Source organism: Corvus moneduloides, chromosome 9 (genome assembly GCF_009650955.1).
Source record: "Corvus moneduloides isolate bCorMon1 chromosome 9, bCorMon1.pri, whole genome shotgun sequence".
Taxonomy (NCBI): Eukaryota; Metazoa; Chordata; class Aves; order Passeriformes; family Corvidae; genus Corvus; species Corvus moneduloides.
In genome coordinates, this window is record NC_045484.1 from 26,832,681 (window position 1) to 26,847,540 (window position 14,860).

The 14,860-nt window shown below is 43.0% G+C and overlaps 1 protein-coding gene across 3 annotated transcripts in view; it reads right to left on the reverse strand.

The window, feature by feature from the left end:
* Positions 1-14,860, reverse strand: part of CC2D1B (coiled-coil and C2 domain containing 1B) — a 30,365-nt gene that overhangs the window by 7,682 nt on the left and 7,823 nt on the right. Inside the window, exons 6-21 of one of the 3 annotated variants that reach the window (XM_032118686.1) lie at positions 14,113-14,250; positions 11,883-12,138; positions 11,256-11,380; positions 11,046-11,121; positions 9,793-9,903; positions 9,339-9,469; positions 9,002-9,074; positions 6,741-6,853; positions 5,798-5,966; positions 4,398-4,570; positions 4,189-4,314; positions 3,615-3,673; positions 3,255-3,371; positions 2,705-2,778; positions 2,018-2,076; positions 219-270 (exon numbers count right to left, since the gene is read on the reverse strand). In XM_032118686.1, the coding sequence (XP_031974577.1) occupies positions 219-270; positions 2,018-2,076; positions 2,705-2,778; positions 3,255-3,371; positions 3,615-3,673; positions 4,189-4,314; positions 4,398-4,570; positions 5,798-5,966; positions 6,741-6,853; positions 9,002-9,074; positions 9,339-9,469; positions 9,793-9,903; positions 11,046-11,121; positions 11,256-11,380; positions 11,883-12,138; positions 14,113-14,250 (1,852 nt within the window). The remainder of the gene's footprint in view (positions 1-218; positions 271-2,017; positions 2,077-2,704; positions 2,779-3,254; positions 3,372-3,614; positions 3,674-4,188; positions 4,315-4,397; positions 4,571-5,797; positions 5,967-6,740; positions 6,854-9,001; positions 9,075-9,338; positions 9,470-9,792; positions 9,904-11,045; positions 11,122-11,255; positions 11,381-11,882; positions 12,139-14,112; positions 14,251-14,860) is intronic. The other 2 variants (XM_032118687.1, XR_004241922.1) reach the window with 2 other exon arrangements.

Genomic DNA, 14,860 nt, shown 5'->3' on the forward strand with positions numbered 1-14,860 from the left:
TTAATTCATGACATAACAGCTACCACCAATATTGGCATGAGGGGGAAAAATTGCCAACGCAGCTGGACTTCACCCCACAATAAACTCTTTCATAAGAAAGAAGAAAGAACATGGTGGGAGGCCCTCTGGCCTGGTTCACAGTCTGACACCAGCCTGTACTCTCCAGGGAATCCCAAGGTGCAAGATTTTTCCTGCTGTTCCAGAACAGAAGGACTCACCTGGACAATTGTTATTGTTAATTACAGGTGTTTTACTCTTTTGAGGTTGTTCCTATCAAAAAAAAGAGACAGACATTACATAAAACCATCAGATACTGTTTCAAAACACAGAGTAGTGATCATTTTTTATTGCCAGCTCTACTTCATGGCTATGCAAGAAATGTGAGGCTTTAGGGGTTATCTAAATCATAAGAAGAGTCATGGTACATTCAAGACTAAAATACTTGGATTTCACTGTGGTAACAAGGGTAATACTGGATAAAGAATAAGCCAAAACATTACATTAAATAAGAGAGCCATAGATAAGCGACATGGTCACAGCCAACTCAATCCAATCATCATAAAGTTACTGACTGGGGCTGTTAAAATCCATGACAAACTGCACCTTCCACGACACAGCAGTTCTGTTCCTCTTGCATTAGCTGGAATAATAAGCTACACAAGGAATTCATCACAAATCATTCAGGGAATTGCCCTACTATTATTCTCCCTGACAATCAATCTGCCACCAAAATGAATTAACTTTTAACCTAAAGTGGAGTACAAACTAAATCTCTGAGGAATGAACAAGGACAATGTGACCTAATTATTGCAGTTACTTTGCAAAACTGATTTCAGCTATGAAGAAGAAAGGTGGTATATTTGACTGCTGGCTAAGCAGTAGAGATCTGTTTTTTCTTTAAACAAAGGAAAACAGATTAAAAGGAACTATGCTGATTCTTACTCATTCCCCAGAAAATTATTCATACAGACCAGTTCTGGTTTCAGCCACCCTAATTGAGTTACTCCTTTGTTAAGGTCTCGTGTCACTCAAACACAAAACTGTTCTGACCATCATCAATTTCCCACAGGTAACTGAATTAATTTTAGTGGAATTACTGCAAAATTTATTGGGAGGTAGAAATCTAGGCTCTGCACTCTCCCAGGGCTAAGCATCAGCCCTGCAAGAGCAAGGTCTGGTTTTGCCCTATACAGAGAGCAGCAAAGCCCCAGGACTTCTATTGATAGTAAGAGACCAGTCAGCCCTTCCTCAGAAGCCCTTCTAGCACTAAGGTTTGAATATTTTTCGGACCAGAGACTGCTTTTAAAGGTGAGGGTAACAGGACGACACTGGGGAATTCCAAGGAAAGAAGTAATATATATGTGTATACATATTTTTATATACATACACATACACACATGCACATACACACAAGTGTTAATTAAGCTGAGAAACTTGCATGGCCCAAGTCCTTTCTCCAGGTACATTTCTATTTGCTAATTAAATCACCAGGAGCATTTATTTGATGACAAAGATTAACCCTTTCAATCCATTTCTGTAATTACAAGAAAGGCTCAAAAGCAATGCCTTTAAAAGCTTGGTTTTTTGAAGGAAGAGGATTTAGGGACATCACATCTAAGGTGGCCCCTGGCAACAACTTTGTGCGCCCTTGTGTTTGGTGTGTTTTCACCTCTGAAAGAAATGAACTTTGACACATTTTGCCAACACTGGCAAGAACCTGACTGCATCTTCAGGGAGGAGAGGTGGGCATGGCTTAGCACTGAGACTGCTGCTGACACAGAACCTGCAGACACCACCCTGCCAAGGGCGAGGTGTGGAGAGCATTGAGAGAAAGGTGCAAAGTACAGATCTGCAGCCAGCACGTTCAGCAGTTCTGTTTCCCAGAAAAACAAATCTGCTTTAAAAGCAGATGCAGGCAGGATGTCTAGAAGTGTTCTCCCTTTCCTTGGAGCCCTCACAAGCTCATGCAGTGGCAGGGGGGACAGACTGAGGGGCAGAAGAGCCACAACACACTCACCGCACTCGGGTACTGAAATTCAAACTTCACAAATGCATCCAAATCTCTTGGTGACACACCTGGGTGAGACAACAACCAGCCAATCCAAACAGCCAGTACAGACATTGTCATTGCATCTGTCATGTTGAGCAGGATTCTCGAGAGCACCTAACTGTTTTTCAGTAGGACTCATGACCTGTCTCTTGACAACTGAAAAACCCATCCATCAAACCAAAATCCACGGAAAGCTGGCATCCAAAGGAAAACACCTGCTTTTTTTTATGTTAGTCCTTAGACAATCTAGCACAGATGGTTTACAAGCTCCCAGGAACAAGGGGCTAAAAGCAGTAACACTGGCAGGATCAAAGCCTGTCTACTGAAGGGTCAAACCACACCAAAGTGGCACTCAGAACAAAATAGGAGGTAAAAATGAAACCTTAACTACGACCCAGTTATGAGCAAACTCAGGACAATTTAAAGTTCTTCTCTCTCCCCGGCTGGAACCCAGATTCTCTTTATTTACCTGTCTGCCTTTTTTTTTAAATACTGCTTAAAGGTTTTGGGGGGGGGCTTGAGCCCCAAACCTGGTTATTTTGTTTTACTGAGTGCTGGCTCCTAAAGTGGCTTTCAAGATAGAGAAATCTCATTCCCCATTACTTTCCTTACCTACTCAGAGGAAAAAGCCCACATACCCTTTGGAGTACACACCTGGTGGGGCTGGTAGGTTTATCCCCCTAACAATAAGAAGATGCATTTCTGTGCTGTTGAGATCAGAAAATATCCTGTGAAAAGAGAAAGACAAAAAAGCACATTCATCCCACCATCAGCTTATCCACTGCCAGACCAGGATGCCATGGGTATTTGTCAGAGCTTTTTCAATAGCGCACTCCTACAGAGACCATCTCCACAAAATACAACAGAGCAAGGAAAGAGCACAAACAGAGCTAAAAATATCCCTGAGGCCAGGAACAAAGCCCAGGAGGCAACAGGATTGAGGGAGAAACACAGAGGAAGGAGGAATGGCTGAAGTAACAGAATGTAAGAGGAGAAGCTGGAGGCATTTCGAAAACAAAAGAATCAGCAAGAGAAGTTAGAAAACAACTTCTTTATATTTAAGTTCTTAGAGTATCCTTTCAGGAATGCTGAGCCTAATGCTGGATGCCACCCAAGTTTGCTGAAGCCCACAATTCCCTAACAAGGGCAAAAGACCAGGAAAGTCATTCCAGCCTGCCTGAGAAATCCTTTTGTTTTTCCACACCTTATCATTTTAAAGGTTCTTTCCTCAAAGTGATGGCTTGGAGGATCCATTCCTTGTGCTCGTGCAAGTTGTAGGATCTCCATATCCTTTTTACAACCTTGTGCCAGTTTCTCAAACCTATAGAAAAAGGCAAAAAAACCCCAGTAAAAAAACCACACACGTGCTGGCACTCAAACAGAGCACAGAGTAACCCTCAGCCAGAGCTCAGAGCAACACAGAGAAGCAGGAAACACAGCTACCAACCCTTTCACACGAGAACAAACTTACCAACCCAAACCCCAAAATCTTTAGCAGGTCAGCCAGACTCAAGACTGAAATAACCACTTTGGGGAATTACTGAAAGCAGGCACTGGGTCTTACCGAGTTGTTTCTGCTACATTTCCCAGATGCATGAATTGCTTGGAATACTGCAAACACCTCTGTCAACACAAACAAAACCAAACGCAGATGCACTCAGTGATCCTCACACACAGATTCATGACTGGCACAGTTTTGAGATGGATGACAACCCAATTTAAGAAAAACCAAGCATTTTCCCAAGTCACTCAAGAACATTCACCCCCCCATTCCTCAAGGCCAAAGCACAGCGTTTGTTTGAGCTGCTCTTCCTATTACTTTTTAATCACCTGATTTGTAGATATGAGATTCACCTAAGACCTAGTCTTAATATTCAGGTACTATTTTCAAACCTGAGTGCTTATATTTAACAGTGATAATTTGACAGTCCAAAGCCTTCAAGCACCCCCTCTGGCTTCAAAGAGCCATAGAATCTGACTCTGAAAATTCTCCATTTTAGGACATGCAAAATGAGAAGTATTTTAAAAGAAAAACAAAAGACCCCACTGAAACAATGATGGGATTATAATACTAATAAACCCCAGAGAAATGTACAAGAGAAACTCCGAAACATTTCTAAAACATATAAAATGGTCACCTCATGTTGGTCCTTCAGCAATTTTACAAGCTGTGCATAAACTTCATCTGCTTTCTGAGACAGTCTGACATCTTCATGGTGTACAAAGATAAAATCACCCTCATCATCTGTAGGAGGTGATGGCAGCTGCAACACAGGAACACCACATTTCAGAGCCCTTATAGGGAAAAGAATATGAAACTAAGCAGAATATTAACAATCCTACTAACCTTGGAAATATCAACAGTTTTGCCAGATTTTGCTTGCCCAATCTTTAGGTCAAGGCCCTTCGCTATTCTGAGATATGTCTTCGCCTGTTCGAGGTGGTTCTCCCTCTTTGCTTTGATGGCTGCCTTCAGATATTGCTTCTTTCTGTTCTCCAGAAATTCCAGCTGTTCCCTAACTGAAAAACAGTTGTACAGAAATGCTCACTCATCTGACACTGCCAATGCCCCTGAAACAGGTTCACCATGTTTAGTTTACAGACAGAAAAAGATCAGTGAAAGTACAGATGTCAAATCGGGACATTTCCTTACTGCACTCAACTGTTTCCTGGGCACTTTCAATTTCAAGCATTAAAAACAGAAACAAGTTTCCTTGTAGAACAGAATCCTTCATCAAAAAAACCTCAGAGCACTACACAAGTGTTCCAAGAGTTATTACAGCCCCTAATTTGCAGGCCTGAGACAGACTCCAGCACAGCTGGTTAGTCCAAAGCAGAAGCTGAATCCAAACTTTCAGCTCTCCATGTTAACTTCTAAAAACCAGCAAATATTATGAGCATCCTCTGGAGAAATTTGTTTCCTCTCCCCTGATCTGTCAGAAAAGAACCCCAATGAACCAATGTGCAGGCCCACTCAGACATATCATCTCTGCTTCTTTGTAATCCCTTGCTCTCTTAGTTTCCTATTAATGCCTGAGTCTCTTCTTTCCTTGCCAGAACAGTAAGGACAATGAGATTGCTTTACGTTGTACCAGGTTAGTGCATCACTCAGCCAGGCAGTTCTACTTCATCCTGAGGGAACTACTCAGGGCAGAAGGGAAGGAGGATGGGATTACAGTCACAGCATCAGCGAGAGCCTGAGCACTGCCTGTGTGTGCCCAAATCACACTGTGAGGCGCTGGCTGTCCCTTACTATCTGTACAATTAATCTTGTACACACAACTGCTCGGTGACCTTAGCAAGAGGAAGAGTAGAGATTGATGAAGCCCTGCCTGCACTGCCAGCCTGAGATCCTTGGGTGAAGCACCAGGCAGAGAGCTCTGTCTGATGTAGGGAGCTCCATTAGATCAATGAATAATTCACACTGGCAACCCGTCCCCTTTAATGAGAGTATACGGAGAGTTCAGCTGTGAGCAGAGTTAAACATTATGAATCGATACACTTGTTACATCAAAATTAATTAAAAACCTAATCAGCCTTATAATCATACGTGCTGTCTCTGTGAAATAAAGCTGCATGGCTGCTCTGGGTCTGCCCTCCAGAACACACATATTGAGGCTCCTGTCAGAGGAAATCTATGACACACATTCACAGGCTCACACCTAAACTATAATGATTAAAGTCTTCACCAAACTAGAGCAAACAACTCGCACATGGAGCACTGGGAATGGTGATCCCTTCACTTACCAGCTGGAGGTAGATGATCCATTGACTCTGCCTTGTCCAGGGTGGAGGGTGATGCAGCTCGTTTCAGGTGCTCAGGAGAGCTCTCCTGAGCTGCAGCAGATGGAACTGGAGTTGGCTTAACAACCTGAGTTGGCTTCTTGGCAACTGGGGCCTGGGTCAGAGGCTCATTCTAGCAAAACAAAAAGAACTGCATAATAAATGCATAAAATCTATTCCACAGTTGAGGATGGCATCTCAAGCATCAACAACTGTGGTTATCACTCTCAGCCTTCTGGTATCCCTTCTGAGGGGAGCATAGCACTTCAGACAGCAAATTTTAACTTCTGGACATTTATGAGCCAGGCCAGGCCAGCAGTTAGTCAACCTATGAAAGCATTAACCCTCCACTATAGATGGAATGAAAGGAATGTTCAACAAGGCAGTGATCAAAAAATCATCCAGGAATTCTCTCCATTAAAAGCTACTCCAGTTGAAAGCAAAAACAATCATCAACCAAATCCAGAGAGAGGAAGAAATCAAACCAAAGGCTAAATGCTGGTGCAGCTGACAGCTGACAAAAAGCAGCAAGTGTTGAACATCCTGGGAAAGAACAAATACAGGAAGCTACTGGGATGCAGAATAAAAGTACAGATTTAAGAACTTAGAACAATGTAAAGGAGTGGTGAGGATCTGAAGTGTTTGCTTTGAAAATAAAAGCTACATACAAGACAGCTATGAAAGAGTCAAACCCTGCACTCACAGACTCTGTAGGTATGGACTGTAATAACATCTCATCTCTCTGTCTCCCCTATACTATACAGCAAACTGAAATTACTACTGAGATCAGACTTTTGGGAAATGTATTTCACCTCAGTACCATTACCTGGAAATCCAATGGCCTCATCTCTGCGTGCCACAAGAGACGGCAACTGAACTTTTACACATCCTACCAGGAAACACTAACCTCCTCCTCTTCATCATTCTCCTCCATGTTTGCCAGCTTGCTAGCACTCTCCAGAACAGCAGCGATTGTACTGCCACCATCCGTTGCTGCAACACCAGGAAGAGGGGGAAATCCTGTGAAGGAAAGGACACAGAAGAGAGAGTTGCATAAGCCCTATGGTATGTCTTCCATATTTCTTGTTTACTATAGATGTGTTTCTAGCCAAATATCTATTATCTAATATATTTTAGAACTCAGTCTAATTAGACTGAGGCCAAGGCCACAAAGCCATGCTACATCAAGTCTGAGTGGTGGATTTAAGATCAGATCTCTCACAGATACCCAGCTTAAGGGGATGATAGTAAAATCATGCAATAACTGAGCAGTTTTCCAAGCTGAGCAACTGGCAGCCAGCCAAGGAACCTCACAAACTCAAGACTTCAGTAGCAGAGATGCACCCAGAACCAGCAAAGAATTTAGTCTCATTTTCTGCCCTCTCACTTCTGCCTCACCTCAGCAGGCACACAGTCCAGCAGAAAATCAGTGCTACCCCCAGAGTAATAAACAATCCACTGCTGACAGCTGGGTAACACGCTCAGCCTCTGCTGAAAAGCTACTGCAATGCAGAGGTTGCAAACTAAGGCAGAATCACAGGAGTTAAATGAGAAGTGTATGAAGAATAATGCCCTTCATTGTTTTGTTATCCTTTTACAGATGGGAGGAAGGCTTGATGATAGAAGATAATCTCTCACTTCCACATGACCAGTTTAGTGTCAGCTTCAGAGTGACTTCAAAGTGCCAGCTTTAGTGTCAGAACAGAGACCCAGAGCCACTACCATAAAATGTTTGCTAAGATTTCTCTCATTTAATATATAGCAAGTATTCTTGCTGCCAGTCTCATGAGAAGTGTTACGAAACAGTGACTAAACTGCTTCTGAATGTAGAGATGGCTGCTACAGCACAAGTTTGAGGTACTCAGGCAGGAAGAACAGAGAATCCTGTGCTGCTGCCCCGTGTGCCATTTGATCCATTGCTCAGCAGCATTTCTGTTTCCAAAGAGTCCAAGGCTGGTACTCGTCACCACCCAGATGCCATGAAATGCACTGCTATCCCAAGGCAATTTCACTGCTGGTTTCAGTGACTGCCTGACAATTGCCTTCAATGTAACTCATCTGGCCTCTAAATGATGGCAGAAAAACACACAGCCAATGTGCAAGGACATTGAACAGTTCCCCATATTTCCAGAGGTATAAATATGGAGTACCTCACTCTTACAGAAACTGGTATTTACCAAGAAAGGGATCATGTTCTGGAAAAAAGGGATGCTCAACTGCCTTTCAGGGACAGCTTCAAAGCAGAGAACCTCCAAAGCCACATGTGACCTGACAAAGCTGGCAGTGCCTACTTTACTATCACTGCAGTGCTTGCCACTGCCACATCTGACAGTGACAAAAATACCACAAGGTCCACCTCTATTCTCTAACTTAAAAAACCCAGGCACAGCTTGGCAGTGCTTCATGTATCCTTCAGAAGAACACATCAGGCCCAAGATAAAAGGAAAGATGTTTCCTAGGGGAGAAATGGTATCATGCAAATGAGAGGCAGAGCATTCACAGACGACCTTGCCCAAACTTTTCCAGACACAGCACTCTGCGTTCTGAAGAAGATAAACAGGACACAGTGTCTCAAGAAACAGGCTCAGCTGCTGCCTCTGTTACTGTCTCAGTGTGACCACGGGCATGATTTGCTTTATCTCTGCAGACTCTTACAGACCAGGAGAGCTGCAATACTGATTTGATGTTACAAGGTGTTTCAAAAAGATATTCATTAGATATAAAGTTCTGAGGCTCCTGGAAGGAATCAACAGCATGGGGGACATCAGGAAAATTTTTTTCACTTTTAAAAACCTCCTTCCAGCAAAGCTAAGAAGCCAATATAACCCAAGTTTAGGCTTTCCTCTAAGAGGGCTGACACAGAGGACAGACAGGTAACCTTTCTAGCACCTGCCCATGGTTAAGTTGTTTAACTTTTCAAATACTGCCAATTTTAAGTTCCCATACTGTCAAACAGGCAGTCAATATGCAGGAATATTTACTTGAGTCAATGTTTGAGAGCATACTAATGAAAAGTTTCCCGATAGCATTGAACACCAAGGCCAGCCACTCACTGAGAAAAAGGAGGAGCTGTTCCACAGGATGAGGAGGCAATATTTGCACAGCCCCTTCAGAGCCTAGCAGGTACACAAAAGTTCGGGTATTAGGATGTTCTACATTCACACTTACCAGGAGGAACAGGTAGCTCAGAAAAATTCACTTTTCTCCCTGCCTTATGGGCTCTTATGGCATCCTGGTATTGCTGCAATCAAAGGCACTCAGTAAGACATCAAATAGAGCTGACTATGAATTAGCAACCAGCATAAACATTGTACAAGACTCAGTATTTTACTACAATGTGTGCATTGTCTCTATGTCTTCCTCCGAATGCTTTCCAGCTTCCCCACTGGACCTCTTTCCAAACAGACAGACAATACACAAATTATTTCAACCTTGAAAAAGTCTTCAGCAAGAGGACTAACTCAAACAGCTATGCTGGATGCAAAGAGCCACACTTCAGTCTTACCTTGGCTATCCTCTCATGCATCCTGCCTTTCCGATCGTCCCCGCTGGCTTTAGCCTGAGCTGCTGCTGCTCTGTACTTCTCCAGCCGCTGCTGCAGCGCTTCCAGCACTGTCTTGGGCTGCTGCAGGGACTCTGCAAACCAGACACACAATGAAATGTCACATCATAAAGGTGTCCAAACACACAGGCTGCCTTCTCCTTCCCCTTCCTTACCTTCTCAGAGAACATCACAGCAAAGTTCCACTATGAACACTGCTGTTCTAAAGAAAGTTTATTAACTTTTACTTCCATCTCTGATCCAGAACAAAAGTAGATTGGATCAGCAGCAAACAATATGCAGGAACATTAGCTAGGTTTATTCAGTCCTGCTGCAGTACAGTGGGAGAGTTCAGACCTTAAAGTGCTTCCCAGCTGTGCTATTTTCAAGACTTACTAGAGAAATGCACTAGTCCTACCTGAAGCTTCTTGGGTCTGAGGTTCAGGTGTTGCAAGATCCTGGGAACTTCCCACCCGAGCTGGTACTTTTTGCTTGGATGCATCTTGTATGTGTCCTAAGCTTTCAAGATCTGCAAAGCAAGAAAAGCAGGAAGTTTCACAGCATGTTCCATACACAGCAATTACTGCTGCATGTCACTCAGAAAACCATCAATTTGATCACGTCCTCTTCCTGAAAGCTTTTTGGCTTCCAAACAGTATCTCCATGGCTAGCTACGTCTAAGGTTCCCATTATTCACAGAACACACTTTATAAGAGAAAGTCTCAAATGCTGATTTAATTTAGGTTAAGGCTGCTTAAGTTGGAAAAAAGGGAAGTAAAAGTAGTTCAAGTATTCTAAGAATTCCCTCCCCAAAATATAACTTGGTATCTTGGCAGATGGAAAGAGTGAACAAGTCTGCTAATTGACTAAAATATTCTAGTAACAAAAGATGTGCTGGAAAAGGGAAGAAACTCATATCATCTAATCAGAAACTCCAGTTTCTGGTATTGTATAACATTGTGTATTTCAGAAAACGACAAGATTATTTGCTGCAAAAATCTTGCACTTTTTAAGGCAAGGTTATGCCCTGGGTGAAGTTTCTCTGCAATGCCATTTAGTGATCAGTAACTTGATTCCTGAATCTTATGATTTACTGAAATAATCTGTCATTTAGTTTCTTAGAATAAAATAATCTACTAAAGTAAGTTGTTTAAAACACTGGGCTGCACAGATCAAGTATTAATTATTGGTGGGGATACTGCATCTACTTAAAAAAACACCCAATTCTCTCTTATCAGGGCTGAGGTATCTTCAATATTGATAACTTGCTTTAAAAATTAGACTTCAGTGCACTGCAATCTGTTTGTTAATCTGAATGCTATAAACTTTAGCTGAAGCACATAACACCACCAAATATATTACAGTAAAATAAAAAAAACGTGCCATTATCCTTCTTTCCCTTCCACTTCAAATACTGGCTGCTATTACCTAAACTTATAAAACCAGGAATATCAGAAATCAATACTTGTTTGACCTTGTAATTCACAGAGAGTAACTTCAATATAAGTAATGATACCTCACTTCTCTCCATTGGTCTTGATTAGACTGTGAACGTGCAGTGAACCTCAGTCCTAAATGATCTCCAGTTCTTTTAATAGTTTTGCAATCAAATGCAGAATCATTCCATTACAACATAGACTTCTGAAAAGGTTTCCTTAAGACAAGCCTTACCCTGAGGAGATGGAGGCATATTCTGGAGGTCTATTGGCTGCCCACTGTCCAAAGCTTCCAACACCACATTAAATTTCTAACACAGAAAAAACAGAAGTTTTATTCTGGTCTGTCCAAGACTTGCCAGCTACCACAGTAAGTATCTAATATTTAATGCATGTAGGTACAGCATAGGGTATATTCAGCATTCAGGATTTCTGGAGTGCATACCTTGCCTGTCTTCATGTATTCCTTTGCTTTCTCCAGGTCCCCTTGCTGCTTGGCTTTCAGAGCTGCTAATTTGTACTCCTTCTGCCTCATAAGTAGGATTGCTCGTGTGCTGCTGTGCTGGGGATCTGGGAGAATGAAACAATGCTGAGATTCACATAGAGCATGCAAGATCTGCATCCCTTGCTACATCCATCCATGCAAACTCACATTTGTCCCCTTTTGCTCTAAGTCACAACAGCCACTTTACAAATATCCTTTTTCCTCTTTAGGTAGGACTCTCCAGAAGTTCTACCTAACATTAACAATTCCACTTTTCCCAATTTAAAGAAAAAATATTAGGTCTTTAAGTCGGTATCTCAAAACTCTTTAAAGGCTGGAATTCCACCTGTCAAATAATGAAGGGGAAACTGAGGCACAGGAAAAGTTAAGGATACTGATCCAGTGCACAGAAGAGCTCTAAAACAACAGCTGATTCCACTGCCAGAAACTCAGCATTCCATGGACAACTCTGAGACACTCAGCAGGCAAATTCCAACACAAGCAGTGCTTTGCTACACAACACAAACATCAGGGAAGATGCACCATTAAAACAGGGCTGCAACTGCTTCTCCTCTCAGATCACAGTACCTGTTTCCACAGTAGGATCAGCACGACCTTGCAGAGACTCTGATTCCAAATGCTCCCTGGCCTCAGGAGAGGCCTTCTGCTCATCATCTGCAGCAGACTCAGCTTTATTCTCTGATGAATCTCCTGAATTCTCTAGCTCTGCTCCCATGGCTTGAGGTACACAAGAAGAACTCTTTCCTGTTGCAACAGGAGGTGGCACTTCTTCCTCATTGATTTTTTTGCCTTTCTTCACTGCAGCCAGCATGGTTTCCAGTGTCTGGCACAGAAAGAACAACAGAGTCAATAGGCATTTTCATCAAACATAGTACTAGCATAAAATCATTAGAAGACAAATTCATCCCCTTATACATGACAGCATCTGTCACACACACCACCACACACTGCTGCCCTTCAGCTCCCTGTTTGTCTGCAAGGAGAACTTCAGTGCCAGTGGAAGGTGTCCAGTTACCAGAGCAACACAGTGAAAAGGCCTTGTTACCCAAACCAGGTAACTGCAGGTACCTCAGCACCCAGAATTATTGGAGAGCTGATGTGATCCACTCAGCTTTGTCACAGAGTCACCAAGAAGCCATTTATATCAACTGTAGATGGATTCTGTGTGTCTTTAAAATATAATAAAATATGCTACTCTGAAATGTCACTGCCTACATGGATCCAGGGAAGGAAGGGGTCTGCAAACCTGTTCAATGCAATGAGAAAAGCCATTAAATACTAACAAATGAAATGGAGCTTCTGCTCACCACCCAGGATAAGAAGCTCTCACCATCTCTAACTTGGGTTAACTGCTGCTCACTTTTTTAAAACTCCTCCTCCACACCAAATACTACCTTCCTTGGTATTTTTATTTTTTAAATTTTATTTGAGGTTCAGACAAAAGACCACCATGCACTTCAAGCCAAAACAAAAGTTTTAGTTCTTTCGTCTTCCACAGAAACTGAAATGGAAGCACAGAATGATAACAACAAAATCTCATCAGTGCCAGAATCACTGCTATTTTTTCTAGCCATGGAATTGTTTGACCTATTGAGTAATAGTGGCAGAGATACTTTGAAATGACTGCATGTGAGATTGGGGTTCAGAACAGCAACCCACAGGCAGCTCCCTCTTCTCCACGTGGGGGTGACAGACTGACTGCAAGTGGAATTAAACACTGAGCTTAAAGTTCACAGTTACAAGAACTACATACAAGAGAGAACTCCACACCATTTGTTGACATGTCATTTTGCTAATTAAGCAGCTGTGAGCTGTGAAGTGAGATCTGGTCTATTACCCTTAGTTACACTGCTTAGGCACAGGGAAACTCCCTACCCTGAGAAATAAAAGAAGTGGCACAGTGCACTAAGATCATTACTGGATGGAATAGCTGGTTTGCCCAACCCTGTGGCTCCCAGAAAGGCCAGGTGGTTTCATGCACATTCCTGTCAGAGCTGCCAGGCAGTAAACACACACAGAGACTTTTTTATTGTGCTTTTCCTCCCCAGAGTTTGGCCTCAATTGCTCCCTTTGTACCCCGAGACACCTGGTACCCAGTGAGCTATTACATCCTCCCCCAGTGCACAGCCCTGAGCTGTACAGCTTTGCTGCTGCCTGAGGTGATGCAGGAGAGCAGCTGAAAGCAATGGGGAGAGAAAGGCCCTGCCCAGCAGTAAACAAGCACTGCAGCTCACTGCAAGCACGCCACCTGCCTGGAACCACGAGAGGCTGGAGAAACTGCTCTTTGCTGCAGTTTTTTATTGCTTGAATCAAAAATCCTGCTCTGTTCCTTTTCAAGCACAGCCAACACACACAGGGAAAGGCCACCTCCCTTTGTCTGACAGAAGTAAATGGAAGGTTAGTACCTAAGGGAATGCAGCAGTGATGAACTGCATGGTGTATGTGCTAGGAAAGCTCCTAAACTTTGCTTTAAGGTAACACTTAAGCAGTCACCACAGGTCAAATTCATTTTCAGGCAGGTGGGTTTAACTTCAGCATGTACCACAAACCCTGCCTCCAGCTATCACCTGCCACATTCAACAGAAACAAAGCTGATGCACAAAAGGCAGCTGAAGCTACACTTTATCTGTGTGTTTGCCCTATCGGGTGGGTAGCCAGTAACAACAAACGTTTTTAAAGTAACACCAGGCAGAACAGGAAGATTTCACTCCCATGTCAACAAACTCACACACCTGGGAAGACCACCCTCCAGAGAGCTGACTTTGCCTCCCCCTCACATCCCAAGATCCCAACTCACCTTTAGGCCTCTCTCGTATCGCCGTATTTTGGCACTTTCCCCGGACTCCTTCGCGTTAGAAATTGCCGTCCTGTAGTCAGCAATTCTCCCCTCAAGTGTCTGTTGTAGCTCACTGGTAACAGCAGGAAGTGAGGAGGTCTCAGAAAAAACAATAAAACAAATCAAGAAAACTTATTTCATCCAACTAGACGAGTTTTCCCACTGCACTGAAAAACAAACACTCCTCTTCTACACATACACTGCCGTGAATTGAGAGTGCAGCGAAGGAACAGCCCCTAAAACAGAGTAGCATTTGTGCTGTGCTAACGGCCCCTGGATCCACCTCTGGGCTCTCTCAAAAGCCTCACAGAGAAGAATGGGTGGAGAGACTTGGGAAACTCTCACTCACAGGGTAATTGGAGCCATGTGGTCAGAGAGTAGGTGAGGAGAACAGTAAAGTCTCTCAAACCCCCCACAACAGAGGGTGTGAAGAGGTATTTTTGCACAAATCTTGACTTATTCTTTTCTTATTTTCAAAACATGCTAGTTTGCTCCCTTCTGGGCTTCAGCCTGGTTTTACAAAAGCTCTTTTTCCTCCTGCTACAGCCTGGAATCAATTCAGTGACAAAGGCAGCCTAAGCAAAGTCATGAGCAGCTACTTACAAACTCTCCACAGCCACAGAGGCCCTGCAGATGGCTCCTGATGTAATTATTGCCATTATCTCTATAGAAACCCTCTCAATCCCGTTTACTAATGGGCCCAATGTAC